Consider the following 27,648-nt stretch of genomic DNA (forward strand, 5'->3'; position numbering starts at 1 on the left):
AATAAACTGTGGTAGGTCAGATGGTGTTAAGGTCTATGGAGGAAAATAAAGCAGGGAAAGGACACAAGGACTTCTCAGACCAGCAAGTGCCATTTTATCTAAGTAGTCTGAGTCCTCCCTAATATGACAGCATATAAGCACAGTATCTGGAGGGGAGGGCATTCCAGGCTTTCAATGTCAGGAACATGCCTGGTATGTTTCAGAAACAGCAAGGAGTCTAATACGACTAGAGTGGGGTGGGCGGGGTGATTCTTACAGTGATGGAAGGGAGGGGCTCTTCCATGGGTGATGATGGGATGCTACAAGGCCATTTTGAACAGATTTGTGCCTTTTCATTTGAGTGAGGTATGGGGTGGGGTGTAGGGTTACCGGGAGGCCAGTTAGAAACTACTGCAATCATACACTGGGGAGGCAATGGTGGCTCTGGCAGTAGGAGTAGAGGTGCTAAGTAGTGACCATCTTCTAAACATCGAGTCAATAGGTTTTGCTTGTGATTGGAAGTGGAATGTGAGCGAAGGACATGCAAGAGTCAAGGTTGACTCAGGAGGAGCGGATTTGGACTGGGGACTAGGGCTGGGGTGTATTCATTCACTCTTGGACATGCTTAGTTGAGGATGTCTATTAGAAGTCTACATGACACCTACCCCCACTCCCGGGCAGACTGGGGATGTGAATCTGGAGACAGAACTGAAGAATGGAAGACACACATTTGGGAGTTGACAGTCTATGGATACTGTGTAAATACAGGAGACTGGGTGTGATGTCCATGAAGGTGGCACTGTGTCTGTTTTTACTACCTTCCATCCAGTGCCTAGAACCCTCAGCTATGTGATGTCTAAATATACGATCCAGGCAACAGCCCACCCATGTTCTTTCCCGCAAGTCACTATTCTGAGCCTCTATCCACTCTCCTTCAAACTATATCCACTGCGTCCTGCAAAATGTCACTAAGCTACGGAAACCAAAACATCAAGATGACCTTATCCATTTTCTACACACTCGGATGTACCTTTCACATCTCACTTCGATCTCATTAAAAGGCAAGCCTTTGCTTATTTGCATTCATAATTCATAGGAAGACAGAGGGTGCAGTTCAGCACAAAGCCACAGGACAGAGAGGATGGCACCTTCATGGAGGCTGCCCTGAAATCAGGAAGCTGACATCTTCACTCCTATCTCACCGCCAATGGCCGCCATCTGTCAAGGAAAAAAGGTCTCAGAGCGTGTGTCATGATGGGATCACAGAGCCACATCTGCGAACCTCAAACTGCAAGCAAGCCCCCAGGCTCCTGTAACACTAAACGCCTCTGTCACTGAATTCGGAGTCACTGAAACGTGACTGTCAATGTGTCCACATTTCACTGCTAATGCCTTGTTTACTCTGCATTATTAAAACCTTCTCGCTGCAGCTGTCTCCTATTAGTGCCCAGGTTCGCAACACATCAGTATCCGCGGGGTCGCTTCAGGGGTTCAAAGACATTCATAAGTATCCCATACAGAACTCTTAAGACATTTTGGATCACAGTCTGGAAACGTAAAGGATGGAGAGAAGAATAAAGAAAGCAGGGCCGCTGGGAGTGGCATCACGATGCCTACCCAGGAACTTGGGCAATGAATTTTTCAGGAGCTGGGGAGGCTGGTGCCTTTGCTGTGATCCATTTCTCAAGTCGCAGCAGTGTGCCGGAAGCCTGCCCCCAACGCACTCTTTCCCTCCCAAAAGCTCACTTGCTCTTGATGAACTATTTATCTCTTCTCACGCCACATGCCCAATAGTCTAGGGGAGAAAGCCTTGCCACTTAAGGAGCGTTTACCTGTTCATGTTCCAAAAGGTAGCCCTTGTGATACTTCTTTATCGCACGCTACTATTTTTGATTCCAGTTCTAGCTTTATTTCTATATTAATCCCACAGAGTACATGGAAAGCTTGGTCCTGCGTTTTCAACATGACTTTAAATCATCTGGTCATGTTCCCACACATTTTGGAGCTGTCCCGTAGGTCCCCAGCATCTTTTTTTCCTCTCCTTTACGAAACTTCTATGTTCAGTTCTACACTCACCCCAAATGTTTCCTCATTGACAAGGAGTATTTGCTGGTATGAATTCCAGCTCCATCAAAGGACTGGGTGACCTAGGTCAAATTAGTTATTCTTTCTTTCCATTTCATACTTTCCCCTTTGTAAAGTGGGATGGAAGATGTTAACTCTGTAAAGTGCTTACAAGTGTAAAATGGCATGAGGCATGTAAAGGACTTGCCGCAAGGCTGGCTCTGTTTTGTTAAGAATGATCGTTGTTTTCTCTGGTATGATGTGGACCCACGCAGGCCTTGTAGAAAGGACAGTACCTCCAACAATGTTGCAGATGTGTCCCACTACTTTCTTCCTAGACTAGACACCAAGAAATGGTATTTGCTCTCTCTTTCCAGATGAATAAAATATTCAGAAAATAACATTAGGGGCGCCTGGGTGGCACAGCGGTTGGGCGTCTGCCTTCGGCTCAGGGCGTGATCCCCGGCGTTCTGGGATCGAGCCCCACGTCAGGCTCCTCCGCTATGAGCCTGCTTCTTCCTCTCCCACTCCCCCTGCCTGTGTTCCCTCTCTCGCTGGCTGTCTCTATCTCTGTCAAATAAATAAATAAAATCTTAAAAAAAAAAAAAAAAAAAGAAAATAACATTAAACTTCTCTGTATAACTGAATCACAGAATAGTGAGATGGGCCATTTGTTTGCAAGGGCCGTTTGGGAGGATCTCCCTATTCTTTGCAGACTTGTTTATGCCCTGTATGGCAGGGTACCTTGGCTCAGCTGATAGCTGTGGACACATGTCTTTGTGCTGGCAGAAGGGGGAGGGGTTTGCTGGAGAGAAAAGCCCCAAAGGTGCCATTCCAACTAGGCTTACCAGCTTTGCAAAACCGCCATACACCACTCCACCACGCTCACCCCCAGCCCCAGGAGTACGTAGCCCAGGAGCGCCCAGTGTGGTTGCTTGCTGTCCCTTTCCTTCCCTAGCTGCTGTGGACCTCTGCTCAGCCACCAACATGGAGGTGGTGGAGACTAGCAGAGGCTCCCACCCTCCCCACCCAGACTTTGTGCACGCCCACTCAGTTTTGCTTTGTCTTGATCCACCCTATTGCCTTCCTTCTTTTTCCTCCATTCTTTGAGATTGGGGCAAAAAGTGTAGGTGCGATCTTCAATACAATAGTGGATCTAATTTGAAAGGTTTAGGGACTAAGGCCTCCTGCAAAGCCCACAGTGCTATGTTTCAGAGCAAGGTTTGCTTTTCCCTGTCTAGCCAGCAGTGAGCTATGCTTTAGCCTGGACAAGAAATATCAGAGAGGAAAGGCAGAATAACCATGATGGAAATGAGGGCTGGAATAGGGCCGGCAGTGGAAAGGGTACCATCAAAGTGACTCCTTTCAGCAACGGGCACTGGGTCTACAGAAGGCCTGTTACCTGGAAGGAGTGACACATGAAATCGCTGGGCTTCTCTGACTAACACCTCAGCAAGGTGGGCTGCTTTAGGGGGATGCTGATGGAGAGATGTTAAATAGCAGGGCTCACTGCTCCTTAGAACCGATGACCTTTGAGGTCAATTCCAGACCAAAACTGTTTCCTTCCATGCATGAAGTCAAATCAGTTAGGTCAGATCATGCAAAATCCCAGTTAAATCAGCCCTACAGTTTGGACTCAAGAGTTCTGGCATTTTCTATTAAATCAAACAAACAAAAAGACAGTAGGAGGAGAGAATTCTGTATCCTGTAACGGATGTGGGAGACAGGCTCTTTTTTTGTTTCAATTTTCAGAACTCAGCCCTGTTCCTAGAACCAGTATAAATTCTGCTTCATACATAGCTCAGTAATTCTGTTCAGGAGAACAGGGCCAGACAATGCGGTGGCCCCTCAGCTATTCCCTCGCACCTAGTGGGTTTACCCAATCATCACGGAGGAGGGATTATGACTGCTATAATTAAATGCTTGTGGCAGAATACTGTATAAAGGAGTGGCTAAAATACGTGTCAGATATGCAGCTCTGCGACTTGCTAGTTATGTGGCTACTTGCTAGCTCTGTACCCTCACTGAGCCTCAGTCTCTTCTTGTACAAAGTAAGGCTAACACAGCAGTCTCATCTTTCAAGGGACCTGCGTTTTAAAGTCAGTGCTTAATACAGTAACCAATTATAGACAAATTAGGCTATTTCTTTTTAAGCATCAAATGAAAGAGTTGACTTGCACTTAGGAACTGCACTGTACGAAGAACACATAGCTTTAAATACTCTAAGTCTAGGGCAAGAATTCAGAGCACCAAGAGGTTCTCAATCTGAGAGATACACAGGCCCTGAGAGGCAGTGGGGGACTCTGGATTTATAACCCTCAGCTTTCTCCATCCAGAGCACCCACTTTTTGGTTCAAATGTCAGGCAGAACTGGCCTGAAATCACTAACCCACACTTTCTTCCTTTCTCTTGCCCACCCCCCTCCTTCCTCACTCTCACCTTCTCCCTGGTTGAAATTCCAGACAGTTCAATTCCAGTTTGATGCAGTTCAACTAGAATACACACATCAAAAGGCCAACTTGCAAGAATTAAACAAAATATGCATCTGCGCCCATAGTCGGGGTGCACCCTACATTTCTCTTCCAGAGCCAGCCTGCTACCAGCCCAGTGTAGCTGTGGAGCCAGCTGGCCACCCGAGCTGCTGCCCCTTCAGGATCGGCTCTTCCCGGCAGCTCCCAGCCAGTTCGAGGATAAAAGCCAGGCCATTCCGGCCCAGTTTGGTCTCCTCTTTGCCCTGGGGCTCTCTTATCAGTGCCGTGAAGACTTTTTTTTAGAACCCTGCACGTTGAAGGTGTCATCCAATCCTGCCTTCCCTTCTACCCTTACCTTCGAAGGTGCAGACCAGCATCGTGGTTTGAGGCTTTCCCCAATTCTGTCTTGTCACCTGCTTCCCAAAGGACCTGGGCTGATATGACGTATAAAGTACAGGGCATAGAATAAAGGTTCAGAAGATGTTAGGTATTGCTGTTATAACAATTAGGATTTGATTAAACTAATGACTCCACTAACAGAAGACACTCAGAGAGGCATATATTGTCATCATGACCTGATCCAGGAGTCCTCAGTAGACTCTTAGGCCTCGCCTAGCCTGTATCCATTTCTCTGCCCCCAGTGGCACCATTCCAAGATCATTCTGCTTTTCCTAACGCTTTGCTGTGCAGAGGGAATTTCAAAACCCACTAGAGGATTTGGTGAAAGCTTCAGAATTAGCTGGAAAAATGGGCCTCCACAGCCCTTTGTCTTGGTGGGAACAAACACCATGGTCCTAAGAGCCTTCTTAAAACAAGTATTGATGAAAGCCACATTCCTTAAACAACAGTGCCTTTCCCGAGGGAGTTCTGTGTGAAGTCGTTATGGTCTGCCTAGTGTGTATTCCTGGTGCACACGGGACATTGATTAGTCTTGCAGAGGGAAATAATGGTCAAGGCAGTGAGGGAAAACATAAGGGTCTCTGAACACGCCCATCAATCTGTAGCCCTAAAGCATGTCCATTAGAGCAAAAACACTTTTCAGTGACAGGTCCCACAAATACTGTTGAAAACCCTCTTATGATGACAGCTATAAACTCCATTCTCCGGTGACCTAAGAGGCTGGTTGCAACTCAGTGACCACAGCCGTCACAGAGTAGCTATCAACAGTATGATAATGGCTTGTGATAAAGGTGCTGTTGATGTTCGGCTTAATGCAGCAGAGAAGCAACGAACTATCAACAGCAATTAGGTGCTTAATAAAACCACTTTGACGACCCTGCTGCTGAAAAGATTGTCACAGGTAGCACGAGGGACTCAGCAATCAATCCCAATGAAGCCCATGGCTGTTTTTCTTTTTGAAAGCACTTCTTTCATCAAAAACAAACTATGTGACTTTTGCTGCATCTGAAGGAAGGAGAATCAACTTTGATCTGATTACTCACATAAAAGCCATGGGTACAATGATCACCGAAGTAGGCCCTGGACACATTTGGGTCAAGGCCAAGACTGGAGAGGGAAGAGGAAATCCCAGAGATGATTGCAGGTTTCACAAAGCCAAAAGAGACTGGGTCTTGGCATGGAGTTCTGTAACTACAATTTGAGTGTCGCTAATAAAATAATCCTAGAAAGGGAAGAGCAGACACCCATCACAAGTGCGCACTCACCACCTTTGGGGAGGGGAAAATAATATCAAATTACTAGGAAAAACAAATGGGATTGTAGTTATCTATCTCTCTACAGATTACTCATTTGAGATTTCCACTCCTGTTTCTATTATACCAAGTCCACCCTAGCTTGATACACCTTTTGTACCAGAAAGAACACTGGCTGCTGAGCATGATGGACCTGGGCCTGTGCATGGTTCTGAACCTTCCCTAGCTGTGTGGCCAGGCAAGTCGGTTTCCTCATCTGGAAAACAGAAACAAGAAAAACTACCTAACAGGGTTTTGTGAGACAAAATACCCACATGGTGTGAGAGGCCTCAGCATCTTGTCCCAACAGATTTAAGATCAACTCATAAATCCTAGCCTGTATCCATTTCTCTGCCCCTGTGGCACCATTCCAAAAAGATCACTCTGCTTTTCCCAACGCTTTGCTGTGCAGAGAAAATTTCAGCTATCATATCACATGTGACAGATGCATGGCCCAGACAGCAAAACTGCTGTCCTATATTTATCATTGGCCCCAAGAAACAAAAAGGAGAGATTTCTTTTTAATACTACAGTTGTGAAATCTCACACTAACATTAAAGAGTTTGGGAAGTATCATAAAAAATCCACAAGATGGGGTGCATGGGTGGTTCGGTCAGTGGGGCATCCGACTCTTGGTTTTGGCTCAGGTCATGATCTCAGGGTCATGGGATCAAGCCCTTAGCTGGGCTCCATACTCAGCAGGGAGTTGGCTTGAGAGTGTCCCTCTCCCTCTTCCCCTCCCCTGGCTCATGCATGTGTTCTCTCTAAAATAAATAAATAAATCTTTAAAAAAAAAAACCCACAAGATGGCTGGGTAACATCATCATCATAACTAATATCTCATTAATTAATTACTTTATTAAATTCTAGACACTATTTTAAGTACCTTACATTCATTAGTTCATTTAATCCCCAGACTACTCTATGAGGTGGGAACAATTATTCTCCCATTTTACACATTAGAAAACTGGGGCACAATAAATTTAGTAACTTGCACAAGGTCACACAACCTTGGCTAGTAACAAAGGCCAGTCTTGTATACAGGCATTTTGATTTCCAACCCTGTGTTCCTACAAGTATGCCAAAGACAGGACTTCCGGAGTGGCTAGCAAAATACTATTCCTGACCTGAGTGGTGTTTGCTGTATATTTTATTTATGTGGTTTTCTGGATCAGTTTTAATCTATTAAAAATAAAAAGTATTAATACTAGCAGCTAAAATTTTGTCAGTTGATGCTTTGGGCAAAAATGGATGTGCTTTGCAACGATAGGCACAGAATGATGGTTCTGTAATATTGTAATATTTGTGTCATGGGGCACCTAACTGGCTCAGTCGGAAGAGCGTGGTGTGACTCTTGATCTCAGAGTTGTTAATTCGAGCCCCATGTTGGGTGTAGAAATTAAATAAAACTTAAAAAAAGATTTGTCTCAGATGTTTAGGACCATGGGACAGAATAAAATGGAAATTATATTTTTAACGTGTGGTAGGAGGTGCTGTTGTTCACCAGAGTCCATTGGAAAATGGGGAAATGGTATAAGGAAACATTTTTATTTTGGTATGCTGAATCACTCTCTGCCTTGACTGTATTTTTCTCAACATTCATTTGCATCTCTCTTCACGTGTTTGTCTCCTAATTTCTCTCTTTCTCCTCTTTCTCTCATCCTTTTCTCTTCTTAGCCTCATATCCATACCCTTCTAGTTCCCTTCTCCTTGCCTCTTTCTCCTTTTCTTATATAGAATCTGAGAACATTTCTTATTGGTTTTATTTATTGACTATTATGAGGTATTGCTTAGTCTTCATTAAAAATTATTAACTAGATTGTATACAGACTTCAATTAATCCTCCTGAATTAAGTTTCCTTTGACACAAGTAACCCTTGATTGACTTCTATTTTCCTAGCTTAATGATTCCCAGTTAATACAAAGCTTTTGTACCTTAAGAAATTTTAGGACAAGGAAAGGTTACCACATTATGTCCTAAGACAAAAATGAAGTTTATGAGCATAAGTTGTCCAAAGTAATCTGCTTACTCCTTATATACCTCTTGCTTTTCTCCTCTCCTATAGACACCTGGCAGAGAAATCACATACCAGGACTGTTTCTTAGCCTATGACCCGGAAAGGGCTTAATCTTGCTATTGTTAAAGAGATCTATGTCAAGGACATACATTCAGAGACTCCAGCACTGTATGTAAGGATGGGCCCACAAAGGCTGGGTGTGGCCAGAAAGATCATTCCCTAAGCCCAGAATCTCTGGGCCCCTTTCCCAGAACTAGTTTGTGCACTAGCACATTACTCAAAAATATGATTACCAGGCAGAAAAGTATATTTTTTAACAATCTCCTTCCCTCTGCTAAAGAGACACTTGCATTCTCTATTTAACAGCTGTATATAGGGTGCTCCTGAGTGTAGAAGGCACCATCTTCCCACTTGAATAAGTACTGGGTACTCCAGCCCTTCCCTCATCAACACGGTCCACACCAGAATCTCAGAACTCCAGGGGGCCCTGCCTGGCCCTGGCCCTTGGAAATAAAGACCCATCACCTGGGGCCTTTATTACAAACCCTAGTCCCCCGCCCCACTTGAAGTTTTAGGACTTCCTTGACTCTCTCTTTGGGAAGGCGCAGCCTGATCAGGACCACGGACAGTTCTACTACATCAGCTGGGGAGCCGCATATACCTGTTGGAACGTTCTGGAGGCAGGCCGGGGTCCCTCATTCTTGACCTCTTCCCTCGGTGCTGAGAACATTATTTCTTCTTGCTTCTCCTCACTGTCTTCAGAACAGGAATCAAAGGCATCAGCATAATACTCTTCAGCCACAAGCGGGTCTTCTGGGATCTCTGAAATAAAGAATAAACAACAATCAGGCCCTACCAGTTATTAAATTATAATGAGTCTAGAATCCCCCATATTTCCCCAAAGGTGTATATTATGTTTTGCACTGACAAAGCTTTCATGGAGTGTAGAGCTGAATCTTAGTTTCCTGAAAGTATCTGGCGGACTTTAATAAATACTCAGCAAAATTAAGCCAGTAGAGGAAAGAAGGGATGACTCTATTTGCAACCATATTTTGAAGGTGGAAGAATAAAAACATGAACCAACAAGAAACGTTCTCCTTTAAAGTCTTTACATTCAGAGGCCTGAATCCTTATTACAAATGAGGGGATTCAGGAGCAAAAGCCGGATGAGATGCCTTGGCTGCAGGACCCAATTACACACCCATATTAAACTTTTGCAGAGGCAGTTGGAGTGGAACTCTGTCAGCACGCTCTTGGTTGTTTCTTTTTTAAAGAAAATATGGAGTGGTGAGACCAGGCAAGATGGATAGGACATTTAGCAATGGCATTTGGGCAAGCTCAGGAAAACACTGTGGTTCTTTCCCAATGGGCTATGAAAGCTTTTGAGATGGAGTTCACTCTGGGACACTGGTTGCTCACCTCTATACTGGCATTTATTTTTTTAAAAAGATTTTATTTACTTATTTGGGGGGAAGAGTGAGTAGAAGCAGGGGAAGCAGCAGGCAGAGGGAGAAGCAGGCTCCCCACTGAGCAAGGAGCCCAACACGGGACTCGATCCCAGGATCCTGGGATCATGACCTGAGCTGAAAGCAGACGCTTAACTGACTGAGCCAATCAGGCACCCCTATCTTTTTTTAAAAGGAAAGACCACCCACTTAAGTTGATGCCAAGAAGTGGCTACCTAAGTTATTTGATGCAATGTTTTTACTAACTAAAAATGTAATTGGTGCTTATAATGGTTTTCAACCAAGAAAGGCCAAGAAATTAATCACAAAAAAGCATAGTGATATCAACCCAATTTACTAATGATGGCCTAGAAAAATAGGGAAATACCACTGGGGAGAGGAATGAATTACAGAGTGACACCTCACCACATTAAAACCATGGGCATTTTAGGTTTTGCTCCAGACTCTGATTTATAAACAAAAATAATTCTTCTAAGTTATAACAAACAGCACTTTTTCATCCCACTGTTGCTACTCTGTGCTTATTGGGGAGAAAATATGGAATTAGGGGTCAGAGAATCAGGTTTGCATATAAGCTCTACCACCTCTTACATGAGAACTGAGGCAAGGGATTCAAGCTTTCTGAGCTCCAGTTTCTCCAGTAAAACTTCCATAAGGTAACCTAGTAGGGTAGCTATGAAGATTCAGTAATAGGATTCTTATGAAAGTGTTGTCTATAGGGAAACTTTATAGAACATTCACTCAATTTTCACATCTGTAAACACAGACTTTTCGTTAACTGATTCCAAAATCCTCCGGAAGTAAGATACTCAGTGGGCTGCTTTAAAATCTTTGCTGTCTATGGTTTCCCAAAAAACACAAGAGGCAGTGCCATGGCATCAAAATCAGTCAGCTCAAAAGACAAAAATAACATATACTCAAAACTGGCTTTGCCAGTTCCTTAGGAAGGAGTGGATTGGGCATTTTGGTAACTCCAGCACAGACTGTTTTCCCTGCAGATCACTGGTTTTCAGCTGAGCAACAGATGAAATAGATTATTTGTATATAGGGACGCATTTTGTAAAAATCTTTATTCAAATCACACTCGGAATGGCTCGAGGATCACAGCAAGAGAAGTATATGAAAACTAACATCTACCGAGAAGATATTCAAGTCTCTAGTTTTGTCCTCAAGTAGGGGCATCTGCTCACAGAATGGAATGGTGGACAGGACCATGTGACGTTCTGCGTCTCTTCCTGCCCCCCCCCATCTCTCTCTTTCACAGGCTTGTCCATTCTCTCCCCCTCTTTCTACTCCCTCCAATTTCCTCTTCCTCTCCCAGAGGCTCTCCGACAGTTATTCATTCATTTACTTATTGACTATTTTCTCCTTCTTTCCCTTTATTCCTTTTCTCCTCCTCCTTTAACCAGAATATTTGCTTTCAAATTAGTCTGTGACACAATAAGAAATATCATTTATATTGTTGCCCAGTACACAGAAATGTGCTTGTATTTGTGTACGAATATAAATATATTTATAGTTGAAATGAAAGTTTCATGCATCAAGATTTACCCATACTAAATATGACACATTCTGGTCTTTCACATTCTATTCAATTTTTTTTTTTTCAATGCTAGTTCCAACTTGTTCAAGTGATTTCTCAACACACAATTTGAAAAACATTGGTTGAAAATGCTGGCTTTGGAATCCAAACTTCTCAAAAGACCTGCGTTTAAATCGAGGCTCTCATATCAGCTCTGTAACAGGCATTACTTAAACTTCCTGCACTTCAGTTTTCTCACCTGTAAAATGGAGATGATGGTAACCATCTCTGTGGATTGTTGTGAACATTAAATAGTATAATGGTTGCAAAGCACTGTGTACATGGTAGGCACCAAATAGATGTCAGCTACTAACATGTAACATAAAACTCTGTATACATTTTGCCACTAATGCACAACACCAGGAAGAAATATAAATATTAGACAATCACAGATACATACCAAGTTTAATTTTATACACACACACACACATACACATGCACACATAAAACAGAATCACTTCTGAAAATCCATACTGTGCCCATTTCAAATGGGCATTAAGGCAGCAGGCCAAATCATACAGACAAACGGGGCTCTTGATAAATACCAAGCTCCACCTCCCATAACATGGGTCCTTGTGCACAGTCTCAGTCTCAGAGGAAAGATTACCTCTCTCAACAAGGATCCCCTCCCAGGAAGGGGAGGAAGGAAAGAAATGGTTGGGGGGGAAGTGCCATCCCTGGCACTTATGCCTAAGTCAGGAAACAGACTGGGATGAATCCACCTCCAGTATTTCTTAAACAAGCACCACTATCTTGGCGCAGCTCAAAAAAGAGTTCATTTTCAAAAGGAAAAGTCAAAAGAGATGTAAGTCTGTTCAAACTGTGTTTGTCAGGCTATGTGTTTTTCGTACGTGGGCCCACTTTGAAGCTTTATTAGGCTAAGGCTCATTTCTCCTGTCATTGAGGGAAAATGGTCTGTGATAAATAGCTTTAATTTCCTCGCACCCTGAAGTCAGCCTCGTAACAGATGCGCTGGAGCGGTGTTCCAGATCTCTGCTAGGCTGGGTGGGCAGCGACAGCATGTATATGAAGGAGTCCAATGATGGCTGCCTGAGCTTGGGCACAGTTGCTGCAGATCCACGACGGAGAACAAGAGAAGCAGTCACCCTGTTCCATGAAAAGGATGCTGTTTGCCAGACCCTTCAATTAAGACCTTAATAGGGGCGCCTGGGTGGCTCAGTCGGCTGAGCCACTGATTCTTGGTTTCTGCTCAGGTCGTGATCTCAGGGTCTTGAGATGGAGCCCTGAGTCCAGCTCCGTGTTCAGCATGGAGTCTGCTTGAGATTCTCTCCCTCCCCTTCTGCCCCTCCCCCTGCTAGTGCTCTCCCTCTCTCTCAAATAAATAGATATAGAAATAAATAAATAAAATTATTAAAAATAAAAAAGACCCTAATAAACCCCTTCCTCTAGGACTTCAGTGAGCATCAGGACCACCTGCAGGGATTGTTATAACACAGATCACTAGGCCCCGCCCAGTTGCTGATTCAGTAGGTCTGGGGTGAGGCCTGAAAATGTGCATTTCCAACAAGTTGCCAGGGGATGCTGGTGCTGCTGGTCTGGGGTAGCAACTTCCAAACCACTGCTCTAGGATGTGACCAGTTCAAATAAAAGTACTGTCATATATTTTTACACAGATGCCCTATAATAAGATATTATACATAAGAGTATAATATCTCTACATCTTCATATATTTTTACACAGATGCACTATAATAAGATATTATACATAAGAGTATAATATCTCTACATCTTCCAACCTTATATATCACAGACCCCCCAGAAAGGAAGAAATAGACTTAACTTTAAAAGAATTCAAAGTGTTGTGCCATTAGTTTCTCAACTACTCACAATTTCGTGAAGTTTTAGGGCACTATTCCCATTTTACTGATGGGGGAGAACAAAGCTATGTGAGTGGCCCAAAGTTACAGCAATTCATAGTTTGCAAAAGCACATTCATATCCATTATTCCATTTAATCATTGCAACAGTTATTCAAATTAGACCAGGACAACAATTTTATCTCATTTTTCAGATCATGAAATTGAGGTTCAGATAGGCTAATAATCAACTGAAAGTCCCATAGCTGCATGCAGGGTGAACACAAGATTAGAACACAAATAACCTGAGCCTCTCCTTTTTCCTGTGGAATGCGCTCTTTCATGGTTACCTCGGGGTTTTCATCTTTGCTGGTAAAATCAGGTCATGGATAAAAGTCATGATTGTCTTCCCCCACCACTCTGAAAGATGCTGGACAGCAAGGGGTAGACTTTTGACTTCTGAGGTAGGAAAAGTGAAGCTTAGTCATCCTGATGAACCGTCTGAAAGGAGCTGGGAACAGTGAACACCAGCGGCCTCCCTTAGACTCAGACCAACTGTCACCACCTTCGACCTCAGATGTGCTTGAACTACAGTGTACAGCGGGATCCCCTGGAGGCCTGTTCAAACAGATTCTTGGCCCCATGCCCAGTGGTTCAGATGCAGTGGTCTGGGTGGGGCGTGGTGATGGGCCTGAGAGTCTACGTGTTGCTGCTGCCAGTCCGGCAACACACTTTGAGAACTACTGCTCTACCTCCTAGGACCTCCAAGGAGAAAGTGACATACAGGTGCAACTCTTTAATGAGATATTCCCCCATACTTTGTCTATGATTGCACCAGCCCCTCAAACTTCTAAAATGATCCAATGCACTAAAGAATTTTTTTTAAAAAAGAGGCAATAAAACAAGAATTTTACCTAAAGTCGAAAGCAAGTTTCCTTTAAAGGAGCTTAGTTATGTGGCAGGAATACCTCAGCCTGTGCACCTGCCACCATCCTGAATGATTCTAACCATTCACAATGCCATGTGCAGATGTGTGGCATGAGCTTAGCACAATGGTTTTCAAAGGGTGGTCCCAGGAGAGCAGTAAGAACATCATCTGGGATCTTACTAGAAAACAAATTCTCAGGCCTCCCAGACTTACTGAATCAGAAACCGGGGTTTTAGCAAGCTCTCCAGGGGAATCCTGATGGACACCTAAGTTTAAGAAACACAGATTTAGGGGCGCCTGCGTGGCACAGCGGTTAAGCATCTGCCTTCGGCTCAGGGTGTGATCCCAGCGTTATGGGATCGAGCCCCACATCGGGCTCCTCCGCTATGAGCCTGCTTCTTCCTCTCCCACTCCCCCTGCTTGTGTTCCCTCTCTCGCTGGCTGTCTCTATCTCTGTCGAATAAATAAATAGAAAAAAATCTTAAAAAAAAAAAAGAAACACAGATTTAGCACAATGCCTGGCACTTACTGTCTGCTCAAATAAAAATAGCTTCTACTGATATCCCCCACTGATAAGGTCTTAGGAGGCAGGAGCCAAGCCTATCCTGTTCCCTGTGGTTTCTCCAACCCATGACTCAAAGCAGACACTCCAAAATTCTTGTCAAGTAAGTGAATGCCTACACGTCTTAAAGCTAAGGACTTTCAAACTACCACAGAGTATTTCATGTAAAGAATTTCTTAATATTTATTTTGGGGAGGGCCAGGAGAAGGCGGGAAGGGAATATAAAGATTTTTTTCCCTAAGACTGCTCTTTCACTCCTCTCTCTCACAGACTTTGAACTTATATCTCAGATGGAATCATAACTTGGAACAGTAAGAAATGTTTTCTTCATGCTAACATCTCAAGCTGGCTCTGAGTCCAGAGTACCCAGAGTGTGATGGCAGTCACTGGTAGACTGTGGTTTTCTCCAGGTGCCCAGACTCTGCTCCAGCTGCCTCTCTTTGCACATTGAATAACAGTGTCAGAACCAAATGGTGACCAAGTGACTTGTGATTTGGGAAATCCAACAGATTCACTCACACTTTTCTGTTCCTTCTCCTAGGAAGTCAACAATATCCACAGGACACTTTTAAAAATGGTTCTCACTGTGCCCACAATCTGGGGAAAGCATCTTCTAATAAAGAGAGGATGTACTCTAGTTCAGCTGTGGCACGGGCGGCTGGGGCTGAGTAGGGGACCTCGTGGCAGGCAGCTGCCCAGAGATGCCCTTCTTTATTTTCCTTTCTTTTCTAGTTTTCTGAAGTGGGCAATGGCTTTATTATGAGCCAGAAAATATTGAACAAAAGCTATAATAAGAACAAAATGATCTATTGTTAGATCTTGATGTGGCCTCTAAAGACCATGTTCTCCCATTATAAATTGGGAGCAGCGGTCCTCAGAATGACAATAGTTATTATTATACTGACAAGGCAGTTCTCAGAATTTCTTATTTTCCTAAAAATGGCACTTGTGGGTGTGAAAAAGATTGCCTTAATCCATTTTTTAATGAAAATACTTTAAATAAAGACATCATCTCATACGTGGAAGAAACCTATGATTAATATGCTACAACATTCCCCAAACTTCTGGGTGAGAGAATGTCTTGAGAAGGCACTCAGATGCAGACGCTGTCAACGCTGAGCTGCCCCAGTTTCCCCAGGGAGTGCTGTCTTGGGTAAGGTGGGGCAAGCTGCGATAAAAACAGAAACTGAAGCCCAAGTTAACTGGTGATGTCTGCTGCTTCTGAGGAAGGCTGCCTCCCACCAGGAGGGGGGATAAGGAGTAGAGATTAAGGAGATAAACTGTAGGGTCAGACTGAGGTTCAAATCTGGCCTCTGTTGCTTATGGGTGGTGTGACCCTGGGCAACCTCCGTCACTTCTCTGGTCAGTTTTCTAATTTGTAAGTGGGTGTAGTGAATACTACTGATGTGCCACTTAAACCTCCTAACCAGACACATTTTGGCACACTCGTGCTCCAGCTGTTGTATTAGCTGTTGTGTTCGTCTGCTCGGGCTGCCACAACAAAAGGCCACAGAGTGGGAGGCTTAAACAACAAATATGCATTTTCTCATAGTTCTGGTGGCTAGAAGTCCGAGAACAAGACGTCGGCAGGTTTGGTTTCTCCTCGGCTTGGGGATAGCTGACCCTCTGAGCACTGGTGCTCCTGGTGTTTGTCAGTGTCCTAATATCCTCTTCTTACAGAGGTACCAGTCAGATAGAATGGGAGCCCATCCTAACAGCCTCATTTTACATTAATCACCTCCTTAAAGGCACTATCTCCAACTATAGTCACATTACGAGGTACTGGGGGGTTAGGGTTCTACATACGAATTTCAGAGGAACACAACTGAGCCCATAACAATGGCTAACAGGGCACACATGTCCCCTTCTCCAAACAATTGCTCTCAGATCAAAGAATTTCCTTTTCAAAGAGGTTATGCGTTCCCTCCACCATGGAGTGCAGTTCAGACCAATGACTGAATGACTTAAGATGGAGCCAGCCCCCTGGTATCACTCCTGCTCCAAAGTGGGATTGGGCTCTTTTGGCTGTTTCCCTGTCTAGACATACCCTCTCCCCCAACCCAAGGGCTCTCTCACAATAAAACACATGCACCAGAATAACCACCTCAGGCTCTGCATCTAAGGAGCCCAACCGAAGACTTAGGGGTGTTATAATAACAGTACGCTAACTCATGGCTATAGCATACAATTTTACAAAAGATAGGTGATGCTATGCAATTATGTGAACATCTCTTAAAGGAAAACACGTGCCAGCAAGGTCACATTCATTTATATTATACATTTAATCCTTAAGACTTTCTAGAAAACAATAGAGCCCACACCTATGGACACTGCTAAGCTGAGTCATTTGTCACATATCAATTATATATCACATAGCTCAACTTTTTATCTCTTGAGGTCTATTCTACTTGCCCTGCTCAGAGTTCTCTTAAAATGCTCTATCTAGCATAGGGTCCAGAACATAGTAAGTGCTTAATAAATGACCATTAGTATTCCCTTAGCATGTAGAAAATAGTTTTCTTCATAGTTCTCATACCAAACGTAAGTACCTATCGTTCCAATTTTCGCAACGGGCTGTTGAAGCAAGCACCCAATTTTAAGTATTTAGAAAAATACCTGACAAGAGTGCAGGGGAAGAAAAAAATGATCCCTTCTGCCAGAGATGAGAGGAGGGCTTTGGCCTTACTTCAGAGAAGAGGTAGGGAAGGACAGTGGGAGGGGTCGGAGCTGGCAAGCTGCTGGAAAGTCAGGTGCTCTGTGAGATGCCACGCTCATCAGACACTTGGCGTAGTAGGTAGAGAAGCAGGGTTTGCTGTCTGAATTAGTCAGTGCCAGAGGAGGCCCCCAGCCTCAGTACCTGAGACAGAGGCAGAGGGAGCCTGCATAGCAATTATGAAGAGAGCTCTGGACAAGCTTTGGTTGAGCCAAGCTTCCCTCATTTGGGATAGGCCGTCCAAACCGATATCTGGGTTGCATCATTATTGGTTTGTACAAGAAGCACTTATACATAAAGGGCCAACAGCAGAGCTAGAACAAACTCCTCAGGCAGAGGCAACCTGTCTTTTGGAGTGCTGGACTCCACCAAGTAGATAACTATCATTGCTGAGACCCCAGGCTTCCATTCTCCCGGAAGCTAATAAAGGGACTCAGTCTGTCACCCTTGGCCATACCTTCCCCTGCACTGTTAGAAGAAAAGGACTGACTCCGAAATGTTGCTGTTTTGGAAAAAGCATTGTGTCAATTTCTAAACTTCAATATACATTGGATTTTATTTTTCCTTTTCAATTTTTAAAAGCCATCTCTCCCCCCACTGTGAACCACGAAATGGTTTTTCATGGTATGCAGTGAGTCATCAGCTAGCTCTCAGGGTGTCCTAGTTCCCATCAGCAGCTATTCAGATTGCTCGTGGGAGCTCAGAAGTCATAGAGGGGGAAGGGTCCACTTGGAGGGCAGCGATTATTATTTTCCATGGTGACTCATCTCCTTTTATGGCTACCATGGGCCTCTGTTGGAGGTCCTGGAGAGGCTGTTACTCCACATTCCAAATGCTGCTGCATCACTAATTCATTACAAAGAGCCCCCTTCGGGGCCTGTGGGAAGCAAGTGTAATTTTCAATCTCCATAACATTTAGTAGGGCTGGGGGCTTAGACAGCATATTTGCTAGGGAACGTTTTGAACCAACGTTCAGTCCAGGGAAGAATATGGACAGCCCTCAGTGAAATGAACACACTCATACTCCAAGGCAGAAATGAACACTCCAGATATCTCAGCTCTTACAATCACCTCCAATCTTGCACAGGCTGCCACAAATCTTGCCTAAAGCACTTACTAGCATGTCACTCTTTCCCCAGCAGTGGCTCCCCCACTGCCAGTGAAATGGAATATAAAATCTTCAGCTTGGCAGCCAAGGCCTTCAGTCACCTGGGTGCAATTTTCTTTCCCAGACCTGCCTCCTCACATCAATGAATCCGGTAGCTCTCAGTTAAGGTACGCGCCTAAAGGGATTCTGAATGGGTGGCCCCAGGCTGGGTCCAGGCAGTTTTATTTTTCTGATGATTCCCAGATGGTTCTCATATGTACCTTTACATCAGGACCTTGCCTTTTGTAACCTGGACTCTATGTTTTCTACCGAGCTCACTCTTGTTTTCTAACTTCATTCTTTTAAAGAGCTCTCCTTCTAGAATTGCCTTGTCCAATATGGTAGCCATCAGGCACATGTGGTTATTTAAATCAAAGTTAATTACAATGACATAAAATGACAAATTCAGATCCTCAGCCGCACTGGCCACATCTCAAGCACTTGAAAGCCATCTGCAACATGATTACAGAACATTTCCATCATCGCTGAAAGTCCTACCAGACAGTGCTGTTCTAGAGTGTCCTCCTTTCTATGTCTACCTGTACTTGACTGCACCCTCCCATTCTGATTTGGCTAGATTTCTTTGAAACCCTGGGATGTGAGTCACTTCCCTGCACTGCCCCTCTTCTCCTCCTCTGGCCGGCACACCCTCCACCACCACCAGTCCCCATCCCTGCAAATAAGAAGGCAGAACCACAGGCCAGAAGGTTTTCCAATCCTCACAGCCCTGTACTTAGCAGGGGGAGGCAGTGACTTGATCTCACCCTAGCTCTGGACCTCCTCTGCATGTCCCCAGAGCCACTTCGAAGGACCTATCAAATCAAACCTTCTCATCTATAAGATGGTTTTTCCACCTTCTTTTACACAGGACCTACAAGTAGAGGTGGGTTTTTTTTTTTTAAGTTTTTATTTAAATTCCAGTTAGTTAACAGTGCAGTATGTTTCAGGTGTAGGACACAGTGATTCAACACTTCCATACCCCACCCAGTGACAAATAGAGCTTTAACAGATATTCATCTCCCACCCTTTCCCAGAGAAAGGCAGCTCATGGACCTCTTAAATCCCCACAGTAGACAATGTCTTTCACTGCAGAGCAGAGATCAAGTCCACTTTATTAATCATATGACAACTGTAATGGAGAACTAAATCTCCATTACAAACAACACATTTATAGTCTGTGGGGGGGGTGCGGGTGGCAATTGCTTGGTTTTCTATCTTTTTCATGCTTTCTTCTCTCACACAATAAGCTATAGGTTAGTACTAGCACTGTGACCTATTCTAAAATAAAGCCTCAAAACTAAGGCTAAAATTAGCCACGTTAATTAGCTTACCCTGAAGCATCACACATGAGGCTGTGAAAAATTTTTCTTAGCCAAAATGCATATTCATGACCCTTTCTGTAAGGAGGGCTAAATTAAGTACAGTACAGTGCCTTTTTTATATATAGGACAGGAGGTTCCGCTGTAAGTTTTTCTTCGAGTGACATCTATTTGATTAAGCCCATCAAAGGCCCCCCCCCACAGACACACACACACACACACACACACCCCAGAAATAAGTTCCATGATTCATCTGGAAATAGGTCTCCTTCAAGTTCTGAAGTCTGCTTTTATTCTACAAGTCAAGGTGATTCTCCCTTAGGCAAAACTCTTAACATTTCTCTGAACTTGTTTTTCTGGTTTGGAGACCAAAAGTCAAAACAAGTAGGTAAAGTTCGTCTTTTCTCCACCAGATTCAGAGAAATAAATTCGGGCTGGGAATCCACTCTCTCACTGGGAAATACAGGCAGACAGAACGGAGAGACCCTGAGGAGCTGGGGCTGTATGGCTGGATGCAGCGTTTGGTGCCAGGAGACATCGAGTGCTGTGACTTTGGACAACTGGCTTGAGCTCCCTGGGCCTTAAGTGTCTCATTTGTAAACAGGGGATAGTAATAACTCAGCACCCTAAAAGCTGGAGCCTGCGCTAGATGGTTTCAGGTTGTTTTCCTGCTCTAAGGCTTGCAAATGTACAACATGGAGTAACGGACTCGATCAGCGTGCATATGAATCATCTGGAGAACCTGACGAAATATGAACCCTGCCTAGTAGGTCTGAGCTGGGGCCTGAGAGTCTGTATTTCTGACATGCTTGGGGTGACGGAGATGCTGCCGGCCCATGAACCACACTCTGAGGAGCAAGAGATTCGACCACTGCTTTCTGCTCCTGGCCACCAAGTGTTCATCAAGAAGTGAGATCCCAATGAAGATTTTCATGAAGTTGAAGAATTTGAAGTGCTATCGAAAGGAAGCCTCTGCCTTCTTCTTATTTTTCTTTGGCTGTACTTCCTCATTAACAGAGGCTCAGTTGCATGGAATGCATTTAGCAATTTGTTTGTTGGCAGAAACAACACCTTCTGAGCCAAATAGGATTTCCTCTCCGATGAAATCCTGAAGTTATAATTTCTTTTTTCCACCTCTGTTCTCCTGGAAAATGTTTGCTTCCCATTGGCAGCACCCCACAGTTAACTGGCCAGCTGGAGGCAGTCAGGAAACTGCCAGAAGATGCTTGCGGGAGCTGCCGTGCTCGGCTCACCAGTGTGAACAGGCAAACTGAATATGACAAGATGGGTTGATGACCACAAAAACATGAGGAAATGCTACTGCACTGCTACTGTGGGCATGGCATTCATTTAAACGTTTTAATTAAAGGAAGTGCATCTTACACACGTCAGTTTAGGCCCATTTTTGTGGTCCAACTCAGGAAAAGTTTCTATTGCAATGTTGGATTTCCTGGGTGACCTGCCCTTGCTTGACCTGGCTACTTCCTGTGGAATGAGATACAACCTTAGAGAAAGGTAAGTCCACATTTAAAAGGAACTGTTTTGGGGTGCCTGGGTGGCTCAGTCAGTTAAGCGTCTGCCTTTGGCTCAGGCATGATCCCAGGGTCCTGGGATCGAGCCCCACATCGGGCTCCTCGCTCAGCAGAGAGCCTGTTTCTCACTCTGCCTGCTGCTCCCCTGGCTTATGCTTTCTCTTTCTCTCTAATAAATAAATGAAATCTTTCTTAAAAAAGGAACTGTTTCATGGTTTATAAAGTCTGGACAAGCTTCCATTTACATATCCTCAAAATAGTAAGTAATAACGACTATTTACCTTTGTATGACCCTTCACGATTAAAGTGCTTTCAAATATTTTCCTCACATAAGCTTCCCTCACAATGTGGTATGAGATGAGTAGGTGGTCTTAGTCCTCCATATTGTAGACAAGGAACATAAAATTTGGAGCTACTTGACATTTTTAAGTTAATTTCAAAGTGGCAGACCCCAAACCATGTCTTCTGATTCCAAATCTAGGGTTCATTTGTATTAAATCATGCTGACTATGTAATTCCGTTTGGCTATTCTTTAAAGGTAGGCACTCAATTTGGGTACATACTCACAAATGCAACAATATTGGCAAAACGTGACTTTTTAAATTCATGGCAGCCTCTACGTCTTTATCCTTTTGCCTGCTCTTTCTCTTCCTCTTCTCAACCACTCTCTCTACCACATGCACACCACTAAATACCACAGAGCAATTTCAAATGATGCCTAGAACTCTGACCAGAGGTTAAAATGCAATTTTTTATTTTTTATGTGGGAAGTCACTAGAAAGGGGAGCTCAACAAAAATTACTGCACTAGTTATCTATTGCTGCATAATAAAGTACCCCCAGACTATGGCTTAAAACAATAATAAACATTTATTATCTCACACATTTTCTGTGAGTTGGGAATCCAGGAGTGGCTCAGGCAGGAGGTTCTGGCTCAGGGCCCATCATGAGGTTTTGGCCAAGAGGTCATCTGGGATAACAGTCATCTGAAGGCTTGATAGGGGGCTGGAAGATCCAATTCTAAGCTCACTCATGTGGCTCTTGTCAGGAGACCTCAGTGCCTTGAACATGGCCTTGAATAAAGGGGAGCTTGAGTGCCCTCACAACATAGCAGCTGGCTTCCCTCAGAGGGAATGATCCAAAACAGCAAGGCAGAGCCGCAATATCTTTTGTTACCTAGCCTTGGGAGACACACTTTTCAATTCCCATGCTATCCAACAGGCTACACAGATCATTCCTATTCAGTGTGGGAGAGGACCGCGCAGGGGCATAAATACCAAGAGGCAAGAATCATTGTGGGGCATATCGGAGGATGGCCACAAAAAAATTACCTAGAAGTTTAACTTTTATTTCATTTTTTGAGGAAAATATTTATTTTATCATCATGTATACATAGTTGGGCTGTATATTGAGGTTACATAATGAATCATGACAGACTTTACACTAGAACACTCTCCCAATATCCAAGTTGGTGATACCACAACCTTTAAAGGATTGTAAAGAGAAAAACTTACATGTAACAAGATTTGGTTCATAATTAGGATAGATATGAATTTGAACAGTCAGATCCTAGTGAAATTTCATTGTTCCCCAAATGGTCAAAATCATATTTAGGGGACCTAAGTATGTAATTATTTTTAGCATCACATCATATTGCTAGAATTCTAAGTATTCACAAAACTCATGGGGAGAAAAATACCACAAAACGAAGATGCACCATAACCTACATTAAGGAGAGCATGAACTGATCAAACAGAAATGTCCAGAAGGTGGGACTCTGATGGGGGGGGGCATTTAATGGGATCTATGTTAGAGTTCTATGAAGAAACAGAATCAATAGGATATGATAGAGAGAAAGAGACACGGACAAATTATTTTAAGTAACTGGTTCTCACAATTATAGTGGGAAGCTGGCAAGTCCAAAATCTGTAGGGCAGGACAGCAGGCTGGAGGCCTATGGAAGAGTTAATGTTGCAATTTTGAGTCAAAGGCAATCTGGAGGCAGAATTCCTTCTTCCTCAGTTCTTTCTCCAAAGATCTTCAACTGATTGGATGAGGTCCACCCAAATTATGACGAGTAGCCTGCTTTACTCAAAGTCTACTGATTTAAATGTTAATCACATCTAAGAAATACCTTCACACAATACCCAGACTGGTGTTGGAGCAAACATCTGTGTACCACAGCCTAGCCAAGTTAATATATATGATATTAAGCATCGTAAGATCTAACAGGAGTATTTTTTCCCAACTTGGATTCTGACAGAGAAGATGAATGAAGCTGGCAAAGAGAACTCAGATCTCCCACTCAGGTTGCAAAAGTCCCAAACAGTAGAATCCACAACACTTCCAGAGCTGAGCACCATCTCAACACTTAGGGGACCAGTTACTTAGCAAATAGAAACTAGAATCTACTGTCAGAATCTACTATCTTCCTTGAAAAGCTCTTGGTCTCTGAGTATTCATGGTAAACTGTTACAGATCTCTGGTAGAGTTCTCCTTACAGTCATTTTCAAAAAATCCCATCATCTTCATTTTGTTTGGAGTTTTCAAATCTCTCTGGTGAGCCTGACTGGCTATTTGGGTCAAAACATTGATGCCCACCATGAATGACACCAGGGAAACAGTCCACCCTGCACAGTGGGATCTGTGTAAGTCTTCCTTCTGGAAGGTGCAGGTACCCAGTGTTGCACCATGACCATAGAGTAAGTATCTGCACAAAAGGCTCAGGGGCTTATTAAAATCATTTTCCTTATCAATTACTGATGTAGTGATCCAAATGGGGGTCCTGTGACAGAGACAGCAGACCAATAAAACCATCAAAATAAATTTTTTAAAAAGCTTAATTCAGGAAAAGCTGATGAAAAAATTCCATTAGATCTCTTTTTATTTATTTTTTAAATTTATTTTAAAATAGGCTCCAACTTGGGGCTTGAACTCACAACTGTGAGATTGAGGTCTGAGCCCAGATCAAGAATCAAATTGTAAATCGACTGAGCCACCCAAGTGCCCCCCACTGGATCTCTTATAATAGCCAGGAACTACTTCCAACTTTTTAAAGACCAGTTGTCTTAAGTTGGATTCCCCAAAAGCAGATTCTGAGATGAAGACCTTCATCAAAGTTATTTGTTAGGAAAGGCTCCTGAGAAACACTGGTAGGTGGTGAGGAAGTAAAACAGAGGGGCAGAAGGCCATGCAAGGGGCCAGCATCAAGCAGAGTCCCACAAGGGGTAACCTTGGCTTAATCCCACAGAGCTCTAGGGTCAATTGGTGGAGGGTACTGGAACATTTATACTCTTGCACACACTAGTCACTTTTAAAAGGCTGCCTTGGGGAACTTGCCGGGGGGGGGGGCAGGAGGGAAGGGTAAATTCCCAGGCACTCTGGTTCTCTTTGAGTACTAGAAAAGCAGCCTCTGGGAGTCTAAGAACAGCCTCCCACAGCCCCCCCACCAAAAGAGACACAGGTGAGAGGCGAGCACAAGAAAATGAAAAAGGGATGGAAGAGGGTATAGACAGAACACTGACAGCAGCTGCTATATGGGGGAAACTTTTCTCTGGCACTTGCTTCCTATCCAGGGTTCTCTAGTTCTACTCTAAAAACAGGTAATGGAATCCCAGCTGCATACCTGTGCTCTCTATCCAAAAGTGTCTGAAGCACTTAACCTGACCCACATCTCCAAACACTTCATGGCTCTCAACATTTTGAACCAACAACGTCACTTCTTAGTTACCATTTACATTTCAATTTGATCACCCAATTGTGACATTGTCTTACCCAACCCACATTCCAAACCCAAATTAAATTTTAGATTTGCTTTGCACACAGCCCACCCAAGCCCATCGACTCCCTGCACTGAGCTCAGGTCCTCAAGGACAGTGACTCTCCCCCAATCCTAGCGCCACTCGGCCTCTTGATCTGCACTGAGCCCTTTAGGTATTGTTGAATTATTCAGCCATGGTGTTTATGGAATTCTAAACTCCTTAGAGCTGAAAACATTGCCAAGAAATCCTCACCCACAAAGGAGAAGAAAAAATCTTGAAATCACAAGTTTGAGTACCCTCTCCCTGTTAATATCCAGCTCCTTCCCTCAGAGCATGTATGTTTTTATGCTCTGTGATTGTCCTCATCCAATACACAATGAGAAAGCCCAGGGCATGCCTACTGATTTGCATCAAATTCTTTTCACAAACAGCAATAATGCTAAGTCATCCCACTAGAAAATTAATTTTGCCCTATTTAATAACTAAGAAGAAATGGATGTGCTGTGTATTTGCATGCTAACAGTATTAAAAGTGTTTGTTTCAGTGAAGCCAAAGCCAAGTTTCAATAAAGGAAAGGAGAACATCTAGCAAGCAAATTTCATTTCAAATTTACATTTCCCAGTGCCGTTAGTGTATCTACCAATATTCTCAGAACCAAAGGACAATAGGCAGAAAATTACTTAGACCAAGGGTCTGCAAACTAGGGCCTGTGGGCCAGGTCTGGGCTCCCTGCTTCTGTCAACAAAATTAGGGAACACAGTCATAGCCCAAACCATCGATGGCTGTTTTTTCTCTAAACTAGCAAATTTGTGACAGAGATGGTATGGTGTGCAAAGCCTAAAATATTTACTATTGACATTTAAGAAAGTTTATCCGCCTCTGCTATAGACAATAAGCAGTTACAAATGGTGGAGGTAGGAGCAGCCTCTCCTTCAAATCCAGGAGCCCACCAAGAGTCATCCCACCAGAACTAAAGACATTCTTATCACTGGAAATTCCAAAGGATTTAGGAACTCTGCCTCATGAATTAGGCTCAAAGACCAAATAGTAGAACAAAAGATGCTCGTAGTATTCTTATCACTTAGAAACTACAAGGATTTTAGGAGCTCTGTGCCACAAACTGGAGGTAGAGCACAATATGTATTTTTCTACTACTTTCACAGGATCTAATTTACAGCTGTGGCTGAGGAAGGATTTTCTGAGAGCAGGGCATTTGAATTGAGGCCTGAAGAATGAATAGGCGTAGGCCAGGTACACAGTGAGATAAACTGATGTGGCCTCCAGAAGAAACAACATTTGCAAAGCATCTGAGGTGGGCAAGATGCGGGCACACAAGGAAATGAAAGGAAGCCAGTGTAGCTGGACCATCAGGAGTAGAGTAGCCAACCATTCTAGTTTTCAGTGCTTAAACTGAAGAAGTCCCAGGCAACCTAGGATGGCTGGTCACCCTCACAGGAATGAGATGGAGCATAACACTGGGTGAAGTTGGTGAAGGGGGGCCGTGTGAAAGATTTTCTATTTTGTATGCGAAACACAACAAAAAGCCACAGGAGAACTTTAAGCAAGCAACAACAAACTCTGATTTAAATTCTTTATTTTCACTTCCCTCTTTTGTTTTTTTGTTTTTTTTTGATTATAATAATTTTTTAAAATTATATTATGTTAGTCACCATACAGTACATCCCTGGTTTTTGATGTAAAGTTCCATGATTCATTAGTTGCATATAACACCCAGTGCACCATGCAATACGTGCCCTCCTTAATACCCATCACCAGCCTATCCCATTCCCCCACCCCCTCCCCTCTGAAGTCCTCAGTTTGTTTCTCAGAGTCCATAGTCTCTCATGGTTCATTCCCCCTTCTGATTACCTCCCCTTTCTTTATCCCTTTCTTCTCCTACCAATCTTCTACTTCTTAGGTTCCATAGATGAGAGAAATCATATGATAATTGTCTTTCTCTGCTTGACTTATTTCACTTAGCATTATCTCCTCCAGTGTCGTCCATGTTGCAGCAAATGTTGAGAAATCATTCTTTTTGATAGCTGAGTAATATTCCATTGTATATATGGACCACATCTTCTTAATCCAGTCATCTGTTGAAGGGCATCTCGGCTCCTTCCACGATTTAGCTATTGTGGACAATGCTGCTATGAACATTGGGGTGCATATGGCCCTTCTCTTCACNAGGAAATCAAAAATCAATTTAAACAATTTATGGAGACCAACAAGAATGAAAGCACAATGGTCTAAAACCTATGGGACACTGCAAAGGTAGTCGTAAGGGGAAAATACATAGCCATCCCAGTCTCACTCAAAAGAATAGAAAAAATATAAAATGAAGTTTTTATACTCTCACCTCAAGAAGCTGGAGCCGGAACAGAGGAACAGGCCTAATCCATGCAGGAGAAAGCAGGTGATCAAGATTAGAGCAGAGATCAATGAATTAGAAACCAGGAGCACAGTAGATCAGATCAACAGAACTAGAAGCTGGCTCTTTGAAAGAATAAATAAAATAGACAAGCCACTCGCAAGACGTATCCAAAAGAATAGAGAAAGGACCCAAATTAATAAAATTATGAATGAAAAGGGAGAGGTCACAAC

The 27,648-nt window shown here is 43.5% G+C and overlaps 1 protein-coding gene across 10 annotated transcripts in view; it reads right to left on the reverse strand.

Annotated features, from left to right (window-relative positions):
- NEK11 (NIMA related kinase 11) overlaps window positions 1-27,648 on the reverse strand; it is a 231,332-nt gene that overhangs the window by 81,391 nt on the left and 122,293 nt on the right. For 8 of the 10 annotated variants that reach the window (XM_019803185.2, XM_034662010.1, XM_011229202.3 and 5 more), the window contains one exon: window positions 8,885-9,045. In XM_019803185.2, coding sequence (XP_019658744.2) covers window positions 8,885-9,045 — 161 coding nt within the window. Of the gene's footprint in view, window positions 1-4,501; window positions 4,949-4,992; window positions 6,136-8,884; window positions 9,046-27,648 lie in introns of those variants that run through there. The other 2 variants (XM_034662013.1, XM_034662014.1) reach the window with 2 other exon arrangements.

The sequence above is a fragment of the Ailuropoda melanoleuca genome, chromosome 6 (genome assembly GCF_002007445.2).
Source record: "Ailuropoda melanoleuca isolate Jingjing chromosome 6, ASM200744v2, whole genome shotgun sequence".
Classification (NCBI taxonomy): Eukaryota; Metazoa; Chordata; class Mammalia; order Carnivora; family Ursidae; genus Ailuropoda; species Ailuropoda melanoleuca.